This window comes from Zonotrichia leucophrys, chromosome 18, assembly GCF_028769735.1.
Source record: "Zonotrichia leucophrys gambelii isolate GWCS_2022_RI chromosome 18, RI_Zleu_2.0, whole genome shotgun sequence".
In the NCBI taxonomy this organism is placed as follows: Eukaryota; Metazoa; Chordata; class Aves; order Passeriformes; family Passerellidae; genus Zonotrichia; species Zonotrichia leucophrys.
This window is the reverse complement of record NC_088187.1, coordinates 3,743,993-3,758,703: the sequence shown is the minus strand read 5'-3', so window position 1 is coordinate 3,758,703 and position 14,711 is coordinate 3,743,993. Positions and strand designations below refer to the sequence as shown.

Below are 14,711 nucleotides of genomic sequence, written 5' to 3'. Positions count from 1 at the left end.
GTGCAGCAGCCAAGAGCCAGAGGAGTGCACAGTTCTACAGTCCCTCAGTCCAGCTAAGGGCTGGGACTGCAGGGTGTGTGTGGAACAGGGTAAAAGCCTCCCAGGGAGCTCTGCTGTGGCTGAGCCCAGGGCCAGCTCAGCCAGGCTGAGCCCTGCAGCAAGAGCAGGGCCAGCACTCCCAACATTTTCAAGACAGCCAAAACCCTGTTCCTACACTGACCTCGGAGGTATTTCAGCATTCTGTAGAATGAAAACTGTTTTAGTTTGCTCTCCCATGATAATGCCACAGACAGAAGTGCACACTCCTCACTCAGCTGACACCTTCCCTCTTAGCTTATCTCTTGCTTTACTGACATGATCCTGAATCAGACTTTTAGTTGGACTCAATTTTAAAGGGCATTTCCAACCTAAACAATTCTATGACTGATACTGTTACAAAAAAGCTGTTCTTTAAACTTTCTTCAGCTGAAATAGATTTGCTCAAGCAATTTCTAGGCTGGGCTCTGAATTTGTCATTACAAAAACATCACAAAAGGCTGGATTTCTGAGCATGTAACTGGCCTGATGCCTCAGGGTTCCCTTCCCCCTCAAAACATGCTAAATTTGGCTAAGAACAGAATCAACACTTTATGAGGAGACAACTGCAGAAAAAAAAAAACCCTTTTACCTTCATTTTCTGTTTTTGCATTAGGGAATGGTAGGTACAAGAATAGCTTGCACAGCCTCAGTAAGTACAACTCATAATAACACCATTTAAGAATCTTCCTGTATTTTCATAAATTCAATTATAAGTTACCTTTAATAAAAATGAACTTTAAGAAACAATTTATTCTTCCATTAAAAACCTGGTTTTGTATTTACCTAATTTCTCAATTGAGTAGAGCAAATGGGCATAAAGAAGTGCTGTATTTTGTACATATTTACCACATGCACTTTTCTGTACAGCATTTCCCCTGTTTAAACAGAGCTTTCACATAAAAACTGCAGCTTAGTGAAAGAGTATTCTTAAATTTACCCTGGAAGTTACAGCAGAAATAATTATAAAAATATTAGATAATAGTGTCAAGTGGATTTGGCACCAAGTGATCTTTTAACCACAGGTTAAACACAACAGAAAATGTTATGACCTAGAAAGAGTGCTACAATACAGATAAATCAGTCACATTTGTTAGCTCTGATCTGACCTTTAACATCAATTTGAAATTCTAATGCTACAGCACATGCTGAAAGTGCCCATGAGGGTGGGCTGAGCCATTCAGAAATGAACCATGAGCAGGGCAGAGCAGCAGGCCTGCCACCAGACCCCTCTGCATCAACATTTGCACTGAAGACCAAGAACAATGAAAAAAGGTAGGTTAAAACACAGAGCTGACTCAGTGAACTCCTGTCTGAGCTGAGCAGAAGGCAAATCAGCTGAACTTTCCTCTGGCAGTTCTGTCAGGGTGTCACAGCCTCACCAAGTCCCACACTGCTGCTACAAAGCACAGATTTGCCTAAACAGGGCTGTCAAACACAGCAAATTGTGTTGTGTTCTGCTCTCTGAGAAGATGCTCAAGCAAGAGGGTGCCAAACATGTCTCAGTTTTTGAAGCAAGTATATTACATTTAACACTAACAATTATCACTCAGGGCATTGTGTTGGTGCTGGATTAAGCTCTTGTCTGACCCAGAGATGAAGTAACTGAGAGGTGTTTTAAAAACTTTTATTCTATTTTCAGTCTCATGTGAAGGGTGAGAAAATACAAATGTTATAATTCACACCATCACAATCAGAAGCCAACTCTTTTCTAATTACAATACACTATAATAATTTCTTGGCCTATCAGCTTTTGCCACGTGATGCTGTAAATGCTTTAAAGCCAATCTAAAATTACCCCTTTGTGAGTCTTACTACAATGCATCTTTCATAGTTCTATTTCTCCAAAGTATCCAGTCTTTCTTGCAAGGCCATCTTTTGAAACTTGTTTCCAGTTCCACTTCTCTCTCAACAATGTCTGTCTTATTCCATGGCATTTCTAAGTCAGCATTTCTTATCTCAAGGTTTGCACACAGACGTGTACATTCTTTACAAATTCATTTCCCACATGTTGATTATTTTTTCTTGCAAGGCAAAAGCCAGGAGCAACCCAAGCTCTGAATCCTGAGATCTGAGCAGTGCCTTGGCTCATGTGCATCCCCAGCAAGGGCCTGTTGTTACTCACTGTGTAGGAGCAGTGCTCGTTGATGATGACTCTGTTGGAGAAGGTTTCATTGTAGGCTTCTATGTGCAGAGTCCTTTCTCTCCTGTTCAGAGAATTCTTCTGGACAAAGTAGACATAGTCCACTCCTGCAATCTGGGATAGAGGCACAGATTCTGTTAAGGCACATGTCTTAGGTTGGAAATTGGAGATTGGGGTGTTCTTCTCCTCTCTGTCAGAGCTGGGGCAGTTCTCTGCTGTCCTTGGGGCAGTTTTTCCTTTATCTCTCCCACAGCCAACCCTCCCTCCAGGAGATCTCTGCTGTCCATGGCCACTGAGTGTCCCTGCAGGGCTGATCCAATCCCAGCATCCCATGGGGAGATGCTCCGCCCAGGGGAGGAGCCAAGCATTCCTACCTGGATCCAATCTGAGCCTGGCCCAGCACAGCAGCCTTTGCCCCCTGCATTGCCAGAGGAGCAGCTTTCTGCTGCCCTGCATGGCCAGAGGGAGCCCAGGCCCATCTGCAGCAGCCCTGGAGCTGCAGAGGAAAACTCCCCCCTTGTGCAGGATCCCTGCTGCAGCAGAGCCACAGCTGGCACTGCAGGAGGGCTGAGCCCCCATGGATGGGGCTGGGACACCCCCTGGCACACAGGGGGCAGCTCCTCTTCTCAGTTGGTTTTTTTTTGTTTGTACTATTACATTTGTATTTTTTTTGTTTGTACTATTACATTTGTATTTTTTTTGTTTGTGCTATTACATTTTATTTGTAGTTTTTTTGTTTGTACTATTACATTTGTATTTTTAGTTTTTCCAGTAAAGAACTGTTATTCCTATTCCCATATCTTTGCCTGAAAGTCTTTTTATTTCAAAATTATAATAATTCGGAGGGAGAGGGTTTACATTTTCCATTTCAAGGGAGGTTCCTGCCTTCCTTAGCAGACACCTGTCTGTAAAACCAAGTCAGTAGAGCATTCAGTGAAGGGATATCCAGAAGCACAAAGCAGGCCCTGCAGAGCTCCTCACCTTTTTCAGCAGCCGTGGGGCGTCGATGTCCAGCTTGCAGCGCCGCTCGATCACGTGGATGGCCTCATCCTCACTCTTGTACTCACTTACTGTGTCACTGGCTACAAACATGGGGATCAGAGGGCACGTAGGAAACCTCCTTTCATATGCCTGTCACGATGGAAAGAGAACAAACAATCATCACCATTAATTCCTGAGGGTTTGCACAGCTCCTCCAGCATTTGGTGCCCTTCAGAGCTTCCGTGGAAGGGACTGAGCCTTGCTGAACCCACATGACAGCTGAAAGAGTCCCAGTGCACTCCAAACCATCCAGTTATTAATATGTTCCTTGCCAGTAAGGCAGTTTTTAAACCACACAAAATAAGCCATTCCTCCCCTCCCTCTGGAAAGGAAGTTATTCATTCTGTACCATGACAACCCCCTTGATAACAGGAAAATCAGACCCTCCAGTCTTAAAATACCACAAGACAAAACAATTATGTCTTGGATTAAAAAAACCCACTTACTAATTACCGGTGTTTCACCAAGCTGTCTAGAGGGATTTCATACAGCTCCCCAAGGTCTAATAAAAACATTTCAAAAGCTATTTCTTAAGCTAATAGAGCTCTCAAGCTCCCTGGGCACAGAGTGTTCCTAATGATTTCACTGCAGTTTATCAGTTCCCACTTTTGTCCAACAACAGTCAGTCTAATACAATGAGCTCATTTCACACTTGTGAAAATGTAAAACTTCTTGTAATAATGCAGAGCTAGCAACAGCTTGGATTTTGGTTAAAAACCACAGTCATGTAAATATCTTCATCCCTTAATACTTCACACAGAGAGAAGATGATATTAAATCAGACAGGAGAGTTAAGGATTTGGGATCAGTAAAACAAATAAGAGGAAAATGGGTGTTATCCCCACTGGTAAACTTGTTGAATTTTGATTTTAAAACCACTGTGGCTGGAGAATACAAGAGAGCTCTTATTTGTTTCTTTTTCTTTCACACTCTCTGATGTATCTCTGCTTCTCTTTGGCTTTTTTTTCTCCTCATGGGGTAGCAGTGAAGCAACTAATTCTTTAGCTTGCTTTCCCTTCATTTTTGCTACTGTCAGAATCTCATTGGCTTTGATCAAGAGGTAGGATTTTGCAAGATGTCCCAATGCAGAAAAAGCTTCGATAAAGTAAATCTGAGAGAGCATCATGAAACAAATCTTTACAAGAGGTAAATATCCACTCTGTCCTTTTAGACAACAGCTGGGCTGCAGCACCAAGAGGGAGAGGGTGGGGAACAAAACAAGCAGCAGCTGCACAAAGTATGCAGTGGTGGGGCTGGAACAGAAAAGGTCTCTTAATTCTCCCTTTAGAACAATTAAAATACTTCAGTTTATTACCAGTGTTCAAACCTAGTTTGAAGGCAGTGTTTCTATGGTGACAGTGGTGTAAGGCACTAAAACAGCATCAGCTTTTTTTCCCCTTTGTGCATATTTTGAAACCATTTTTGCAGCATGACTGTCCCAAGTTGCTAAAGCTGCTGTGTAAGGCAGAGAAGTGGAGCCAGGCAGGGGTCACACACAGTCCCTGCTCCAAGCCCATCTGTGCACAGCTGCTGGCTCTGACTGAAGGACAGCAACCATCCCTGGGCACAACAGCAGGGCCAGAGCACTGGTGCTGGAACACAACACTCAGCACTGCTGGGATGGCAAAGCAGCTTTATTTCTTTTACAAGACTCTTGTTCTGCACAGAAGGCTGCACATTTTAGTTGCTCATGAGCATCTCAGCCCTCTCCCTGAAAAAGTCTCAGCGTTCTTCATAAATTAATCCCCATTTTAACTGCAATGACTGTAGGTGAAGTCAGAAAAAGAAAACATGTCTAGGAGAAGCAGAATTTAGAAGCATCTCTCAGTTTCAGATTGCTTCATTTAAAGCTTTTATTTTAAGGACCTTATGTTACAATTATTTGATAGACAGGACAAGGGCAGTAGGTACCTAATAGGTAGGTATCTATTTTTCTCACTTTTTTCAGTCTTTTTTACCTTTGGATGAGGAGTTTCCCCCATCTGAACAGCCCCCTTTATGCAAAAGCCATTGCAAGTCTCCTTCATTGCACATACTGACACTTTTCTCATCTCAGTCCTCCAAACACGTCATGTTTGCCCTGTGAATGTTTGCAATTCAGAGCATTACCTGCCCCTGAACTGTGAACAAAAAAATGCCCAAGAAGAATATGTTGTTTTAAATGGCAAGACTGAATTGAATGTGTTCAATTCAGAAGAGAATGAAATAATTATCTGCCAAAAGCTGGCAGGCTGAATGCTCATAGAAAAGCAAAAAAAAAAAAAAGTGAATGTTTCCAAGAGATTAACAGCAACTCAGGATTCTTTCTCTCTAAAGAAAGTAGACAGAGAAAACTGTTCAGTCAAATTTACTGGGCTCTTAAATCAGATTTTATTTCTTTATGTCCCACTGCCAACACATCCTTGTAATGCACCATTTCCCAGTACAGCCCAGTTTGAATAAAAGGTGATCAGAGCAAACCATGTCAAAATACTCAATCTGATTCAAGCACAGCTGTGCCTTCCATGAGGGACAAACTGCACTTTCACAGTGCAGAGTGGGCAGGAAAAAGCTGCTAAAGGCTACAGGACACTGACAGATCTTTCACCACAAACCTACACAGCACAGGAAGAAAACCTGTAATTTGTGGTGCAACACAGCAAGAGCCACGTGAGTCAGAGCAGCACATGCATGGCCAAGACTGAGCTATTCAAGGAGCACGAGAAAATTAAAGAAAGATCAAACACTGCTTTTATTTTCCAAGAGAACTGAAGGGATTTTGCTGCATTATTGAAGTGTTTTGAAGCAGAAATTTTGTCTCAAATCCAGCTTTGCAGACAGGAAATAACTGCATTATGCAGTGTTGCTCCAGCAGGCTGATAAAGCAGAGTTTATTATAAAATATTGCTCCTTCCTTGTATGACAGCATTGTGGTGAAACCTGGACAGATAGGTCTCTGCTCACAAATAAAATCAGATATTCCACACCTTTGTCTCAGTGTACAGATACAATCAAAGACAATCAGTTCCTCAAAAGAGGAGCAGCTGCAGAAAAGCCTGAAGGGCTCCATGCAGGAGTGCTGCTGTAGCACTTCATGCAGCCAGGAATGGCATTTCAAGGACATGACACTGTCACTGTCACATTTAACACACAGGGTGTGTGCAGACTGACACAGAGCACGAGTCAAGAGCACAGATGTGCTCATCCCCAAAATTCTGCAGCTGCTGCTGGGCTTGACATGAAGTCACAACACCTCTGTGGCTGAGACACCCGTGCACAGATCTTACAAAAAGTGATTTTGAGCCTGCAATTCTGCACCTCCTCAATAATGTACTTTTACATTTCCCACCAGCCTCTGGAACATTTGTGTACCCTGATCCATTAGAAGCTGCATTGTGCATCAAGAAAAACACAGTCTGGTGAAGCAGCTTGAACCACAAATTTAACTTTCTTAATGCATGTTAACAGCAAGAGCACTGACAAGCATAATTTCAACCAAAATAGCACTGGAATAAAGCTGCTTTTCCAACTGCTTCCCTTAGCAACTCATGCTCAGAGTAGAGTCAAAATAACAGGATTTATACCACTTTTATCCTTGCTAGTATTTCAGCTGAGTGTGAAGACATGAAAGCAATTCAGAAGTCAGACTATTTTAAACCCATTGCAGTCGTTGTTCATAGCCAAGGGAATTGTACTTGCTGCCACAGCCCTTAGATTTTGGAATTCTAGTATCAGGAATAACAAGTTCCTTTCCAAATATCACCTTTAAAACAGCACTTAGGTATGACCCCCAACCCAGTTTTCAAAGATTTCTGGCTTTTTTGCTTTTCAAACCATGCCTAGGGCTAATAAAATCCCTTGATAATAAGCATGTGCTCAGTCCTCAGGAGGGAGAGTCAGTTATTCATGCAAATAAATTACTCAGCTTCTCTGGCCAGATTAATATTTTCCCAGTCTCCTGCCTTCCAGGACAGGGATTATTTAGTATTTCCATTAAATGACTCAAAAGTAACTAAAAGAGGAAAAAAATATTCCAAGTAATCTTATGCTGTGCTGCTCTAGTAGGTGAATCCTCCAAACAGAAATTTTGGTGAAATACAGAGGAATTTCAATTACCATTTAGGAAATTAAGCATATTGAGTGCTTTAACAGCTCAATGGCATGAATCAAGCTGTTAAGATGTTTTATTTCTTTTTGATGCTTTCTGTCCAAAATTCCTGGCTGAGCAATATTCCAAGAGCAGCAGCACATTCTCCAAGGGCACCTCAAGAGAAGCCATGAACAGATTCATCCTGGCAGCCCAATCTCATCTGCAGCACTCAGTGCTAATTTTAATTTCTGCCTGCAGAGCCTGACCATGTGTGGGCACCAACATCCAAGTGCATGGCAAAGTTCACTGTGCTCTCCTGTCCACTTCCAGCCTGTGGGATTTGTGAATTATTCACAAACACAAGAAACAAGAAGGGTCACTCAGGCAGGATGCATTCCAGGAGCCTGATGATTCCTGCATGTCCTGGTTTGAAAAGGAAGTGAGTTTTTTGGGATGGTGTCTCTATATCACTGTATCCCCTCCTCCCCTTGCATTAGAGCACTGCAGATCAATAGGAAAAGCAGTAACCCACAGCAGGGCAACCAAGAGCTTTCATATTCTTGGCAGCTGAACTTGAAAAGAAACAATTCTGGATGAACTCTCACAGATCAGCAAATAACTTTTCATGCCTTGTATTCTGCTGTTCAGAGCTCTCCATCACTCCCTTCACAATCCATCCATATGTATAAAAATCATGCCACTTGTTCAAAGCAGCATAAAAATCGTGAGACCTGAACAAAGCAGAGTGATCTCAGTGGCTCTGAGGGATGCTGGCTCACATGGGAGGGATCAGCTCGGGGGCGTGCAGGCAAGGGAGCAGATGGTTCCAGTGGATACACCTCAAAGAGCTCCAGAAATAGGGGTTGGGGTAAGGTAACACTCCCAGGCACTGGGGAGAGGGAACGTGAAGCAAACTGCACGTTGGGGAAGCACAAACATCTTCAACACACAGGCAGCTCTCTGGGAAGAGCCTCCCCTGGGAAGGCAGCTCTGCAGGGACAAGTCCTCCAAGTGTCACTGACATATTTTATGGAAATCCTTTCGCTAGGATTTTTCTCCTGAGAAGCCTCAGAAAAGAAAAAGAAATGTAAACAATAACTATCTGCTGGCTGTGGATACATTTACCAACAGATGTATCTTTGATTGGAATTCACATGGAACCAATCATGGTCCAGCTGTGTCAGACTCTGGTCAGTCACAAGATTTTCTTATTCATTCTTTTCAAGCCTTCTGAGGTATCCTTTTTCTTTCTTCAGTATAGTTTTAGTATATCATTTTCTTTTAGTAGAATATCATATCATAAAATAATCAATCAGCCTTCTGAAACATGGAGTCAAGATTCTCATCTCTTCCCTCATCCTGGGGGCCCTCAAACACCTCCACACTCCAAGGGCACGTTCAGGCTCCCAGGCAGGTTTGGTGCAGGGACCTTCCCCTCAGAGCAGCTCCCCACAGCAGCCCTGGCTCAGGAGGTTGAAGTGCTTTTTCTCTCTGTTGTGTTTTCACCTCATTCAATGTTCTCATTTACAAAGAGAGGAGTTATTCTCTTATTGCTGGGAAACAAAGGCTGCCTGGCAGGCACTCAGTTCTAGAACTCTCTGTGGAAAAGATGGAGAAGGTTTTTGTTACACAGACCACAGCTGAGGCTTGTGGGGACTACAGACAACTTGTCCGTGAATGGTTGGGTATCATCTAAACAAAAATTTCCTTTATGTGCCATTTCTGGTCCTCAAAAATATGAGGTGGTTTAACAGTCCTTTGACTTCTCTGTAAATCTTAGAACAGTCTATGCCACCAAGACATGACCAGAGTGTAAAGCACACAATTACTTACTTTAAAACGGAAAAAAAAAATAACTTAAGCCTTCCATTGCAATTTCTACTTTAAAAGTGTTCAAATAGAATTAGAACAAATACACTGTAGCTTTTCCAGCAAGATTCACCAATGGGGAACCTGCTGGCTATCAGAGCAAGATCAACAAACAAAATGTTTGCTTAACAATTTATCACTGAACTGGAGTAAGTAATTAGAAAGTACATCAGGAAATACTTTGTGTGGAAGCAATTTGAATTAAAAATTATAACTCTTCACCTGAAGGAGAGCTACTGCAGAGATTTTAAGGATGAAGACAGATGAAGCAGGCAGCAAGCATTCATTAAAAAGGAAGGCTCTGATTCATCTTGGTTTGTTAAAAGGGAAACTAAATCCCAATGCCCCACATTCAAATGTACCTTTGTTTAAATACATTCATTTTACAACAGGAAAAAGCTCTTCCACTCCATGCAGAGCAGAATTGCACAGAAGAGAGGAAAATCCTGCCTTTCCAAGCAGAGCTGTCCTTGGGCAGGGTGTGAGGAGCAGAGCTGGCTCTGCAGGCAGATCTGAGGGCACGGCTGGGATGAATCCCAAAGGATTCCCAAAATGAGAGCTGACATTCTCCTGGCAAATCAGAGCGGACCCTTACTCTAAGCTACAGGAAAAAAACTGCACAATTCTCCTTTCTCCCCATCACACTTTCCTACAACTGCATCATGAGCTGATTTTACTTTGCTCCTCTTGTATCCTCCCTCCATTACAGCCCCAAAAGTCCATTTTACCCTGGAATGGCACAAGTCACTCAAACACACAATAGATTGTCCTCACCCTCTGTTCTGTTCCCTGGTACAATGAAATTTGTATTAATGATGCCTATTAAGTGTACCCAAGATAAAATAAATAACCCTTCTGTAAGTTACACCAAAAAATCAATAGGACAAGTCAATATCAGTAAGACAAACATTCTGCTCCATTTTGGAGGCTAAAGAGTTCCTGTTTACTGCATGAGTGTAAGAAGTGACCTGGAACTTTCTAATTAAATGATCTTTAGTGCATTAAGAGTGTAAGTTTACAGCACTGTTCATATCCAGTCTTCCAAAGCAAAGCATTCCCAAGTAATTGGCAAAATGGCCCAGCTCCTTCTGATTGCAGAGTACATTCCTACCTTCAAGTTCATAAACAATAGAGTTAGTCAAATTTTCATCAAGAAGGCTCTAAAAGTTTTATATAATGATGCATCAAATCCTTGGACTACAATTACAATGGCTTTTTTGTTTTTGAAGTTCTGGGTTTGTCTTTTTTTTTAATATACCACACAAACATTATTATACAAATCAGACAAGTACTAACAAGAACCTACTTTGCACAGATGTTGTTCATGAGTTGTAATTGAAGGTTAATTATTTCTCAAACAGCAAGAGAAGCAATCTTTGAAAACAACCTTGGATGTTCTCCAAGGCAGAGATCAGAGCTTTCAGGTTGAGTATCTGGGAAGAGAAATTGTCAATGGTTCAAAAACTTACTGCAGCATGACATTGAGATTCCTCAAACGCTGTATTTATGCCACTGCACTGAAGTGGTGCTCAGATTTACAGCCCAGGTTTGCATCTCTTCTCCTCAGAAGATCCAGGGAGATTTCCCACACTGAATGAGCCCTGACCTCCCAGGCATTCCAGAACCCTGCACAGTCTGTGGGCTTCCAACACCCACAGATGTTAAATAATCTGTGCTCCAAGCTGTTCTTACACCCCACACTGAAGGGCATTGCAAAACCTTTTCATTAACACCACCAGGGCTTCCTTGGGCCTTGCTCAATCATGAAATGCTACAAGGACTTGTTCTTTTCAGCATCTGAAAGAATAACTGGCTTAGCAGCCAGCAAACTGAGCTTCCTCAGCTCACCTCTCCTTCTGTGGAATGGAAATGAAATTCCTGAGAAATTCACCATGAAAGCAGGAGTTGAGGAAAATGAGGTGAATAAGAAAACATTTCTTTTCCTGGCATTTACCAAAGCCATTAATTCTTGCACTCAACAGCTCCTCTGGCACTCAAGAGTCCTGCATGGAAGAAAAGGTTTTATTAAGTGTACAGAAAAGCATAATCTCTACTTGTCCTCATCTTCTCTCGGTGCCTAAACTTGTTGAAGGGCTTCTCTTGATTTAGTCTGGAAAGGATTTCAGGCTCTACACTGCTATGAACAATCCACTTGTGCCTTGTGAATGTCCATAAAGAAAGAGGAAGAAAGGATGAGCAGATTTATTCCAACACATTTAAATTCACCCCTAGCTTAACTATATAAAGCCTCAGATTTTATTACTTCCTATAAAAAGAAGAGGATAAGTCTGCTCTGTCCATTTTTACATATTAGAAGCCCACAGTACTTTCAAGTTAAGTAAATACCCAGTTAAGTTTCTTGCACATTTCAAATAGACTCTACCTGTTAAAGTGATCCTGTCTTCAGTGGATGTCACCACAGGACAAACAATATCTATTTGTTCTACCAAACAGGTGAACAGCACTACCCACGTGCCAAGCAGGCAATTTGCTGCTCAAATCCTAGAAAAACACAGCAAGGAACCTCCCAGCTTCACATCCATTCTGCAAATTCCTGAAAACAATGAGGACATTGCCCATAACCACTACAAAATAACCCGGTATACAGACTAAACTCAAATTCAATAACTGCTTTGTGATCTTGCATGAAGGGCTTTGATTCAGTAAATTAAAAATCTCTATGGAGACAGGAAACAGCACAGAAGTTCTCCTTGTGCTTTGGCTCCACTGAATTACTCTGAGGCCATAAAAATGTAGAGACAATTTTTTTCTTGGTTCCTGGCTTCAAACAGCACTTAGCACCACTCATCCAGATCACCAGGGATGTGCATGGGGAAGCAAAATAACCTTTGAGAACAGAGCTTTATCTCCACACAGCTCTGCAGACACAATCCAGGCTACTTCACACCTATTTTATCTCTCCCAACTCCTCTGCAGTGCAAAAGGAACAGCTTCATGTTAAATGTCAGGCAAAACCATAGTGATACACACACCAACCACAAAAATCATGGAATATCACTGACATGGTGTTCTAAAGGAAACTGCAGCTCAGAGTGCTGCTTACACATCACACATCACCTTGGATTTCTGATAGCAGGACTTTTCATGTGTCCATCTGCTACAAAGCACTTCCAAGTGACACCACCACACAATTCCTGGTATTTCTGTTCCTCTCTGGTTCAGGCAGCATTTCCATGGTTACAGTGTTGATCACTTATTGGCTTTAATTACATTCCAAATGCATAGCTTGGCATTTTAGACAGCTCTAAAGGCAACCCTGCAGGCCAGTTTTTGTAACCTGGCTTTGAGGTGGAATGCACCTGGAATCACAAATTCATTCTGGTTGGAAAAGACTTTAAAACCATTGAGTCCAACCATTAACCCAGCACTCCCATAACATCCTCAGGTCACTGCAAAATGTCACTGAAACTGGACAGACCTCCAAGGAAACTCAGCACAGCATCCACAGCATCCTCCCAAAATTTGGTGCCCATTTGAGTTTGTCTTGCTTGTGTTTAAACTTCTTTGCTTTGAGGTCATCACACAGAGAAAGCAGCAGGAATCCTACTGAAACCAAAACATTCTTACTGCACCAAACATGACCCCAAACCATGAGGGCTTTGGGACATTATCTCAGTTGTCAATCACAGGACACAGCAACAAATTCACCTCTGGTAGCTGTTGCACAGAATGTTTTAGAGAAATTCAGGCTAAGAATCAACTAGATGGGATTATGCACATTAGCATCACTTCCAGGAAAGGATTTAGAACTGATTCTCTATTGCTGTTAAGTTACAGCAGACATCAAACCCTGCCTACTATAAAAATGATAGTAACAATTTCAGGGGGGAAAAAAATCACATTTCCTTGTAGTGATTTAAAAAGTTTACACACATTTCAGAATTTTAGATTACATTCTCTGCAAAGTAAATGTGAAGCAAAGAAGTGCTTGTTTTTCTACCAGCACAAAAATCAGAAATCAAAAGGATTTCAGAGGAAGCTTATTGAAAAAAATGCTCCATTTAGACAGCACCTGCAACTAAATATCAGTAAAACTCCCAGCCTGTCCAAGGAAATACTTGACAACATATGTTCATTAAGCATTCTTGACAAATCTGAGTTATACTAAAAATAGCATAGATTCACTTAACACTGCCCAAAACCAAAAGCAAGGAAGGGAATAGAAGCAAAAAAAAGGAGTTTCTGGGGGACAGGAAGGTCTGCACAAATTTCCTCTGTATGGCAGCATAAATGTGTTGGCTACGGAGCTAAAGAATCTCAGCCTTAGTGTTCAGGGTTTTCAAGCATGCCTAAAGTTATTTTAATGCTTTAATATTTCATTAAAATAATTTAGGCCTTATAAATAAAGCAGGAGATGCAGAAGTAGTTCTGTTCTAGGTAAGTGGAATTGTACTGGTGAGTTATTCAGCTGTGGTCCCCAACTCAGCAGAGCAAGCAAAGAGCCAGACACAGAAACCTCAATTCTCATCAGGGCTGGGACCAGTCAAGCCACCCATGCAGGTTCCTTGTACTCCATCCCCCTCAGTGCTCCCTTCCCATTCAGTCTGGGCATTTTCATTTCAGAAAAGTGCTCAGAGAAGTTTTACCAGGAAAATTACAGGGGCCTCATGTTGCATGGAGTGACACTGGAAGGGAACTGGCTCAATACTACCTGAAAACCATTCTGCTACACACAGACTTCTTCCAGATCAAAATTAAACTTTTGATGATTTAATGCAATTTTATTTGAAGTTTTGATGGCTAAAGGTACACCAATTTAGCAGGTAGAACAAATTGGGGATAAAGGATGCAACCTCAAGAAAAGGGTTAACATTCCATCTTCTATCTGTCAAAGATGATCTTCAGTAACCACAGACATGCCTCAACATGACTTTAATTTGAAGAGTGGTTACTCTAAAACAGATCTGAGTCATCTGTGGTTTGCTTAAATAAATTTGCACGGGTGGAATTGTGTAATAATTGATTCTTGTATGGGAACCTAAATGTCCATCTTCAGAAGACACCTTAATGTGAGGGCAGGACAGAGGAGAAAGTGGACAGCCTGTGTAGGAATTTGGGTTACACCTGCTTTGCCTTCCAGGCACACACAAGAGAATCCTTAATTCTCCTCCTCCTCCCTTTGGAAGCCCAGAGAGCCCAAAGTGCCCAAGTGCCCCTCACTGAAGAGTGAGCAAGAGAAACTTCACCTGCAGCCTCTGCACAATCCTGAAACACAAACCTCTAAAATGAGAAGCTGGAATAGAGAAGTTGGGCAATAACCACTCCTTCCTCAAGAAAAACAAAAGGTTAAGGACAGAAAGCCCAACAACCTCACTGAATGCAAATACAATCATTTTAATCTTCCTTTCCTTTGGAGTAAGCTGGCAAAGCCTGACCATTCAGGTTAGGCTGCCTTATGACTGAGAGCCCAAGATCAAATTGCTGGTTAGAAAACAACTGGCATTGCTCTGGTCTAGACTGAAGGTGGAACATGGAGGACAGACTTCACAGCTG

The 14,711-nt window shown here is 42.0% G+C and overlaps 1 protein-coding gene across 1 annotated transcript in view; it reads right to left on the bottom strand.

Moving 5' to 3' along the window:
* The window catches only part of SEC14L1 (SEC14 like lipid binding 1), a 45,906-nt gene that overhangs the window by 16,584 nt on the left and 14,611 nt on the right, over window positions 1–14,711 (bottom strand). Inside the window, exons 3-4 of the mRNA XM_064728547.1 lie at window positions 3,200–3,349; window positions 2,201–2,332 (exon numbers count right to left, since the gene is read on the bottom strand). Of these exons, the coding sequence (XP_064584617.1) occupies window positions 2,201–2,332; window positions 3,200–3,349 (282 nt within the window). The remainder of the gene's footprint in view (window positions 1–2,200; window positions 2,333–3,199; window positions 3,350–14,711) is intronic.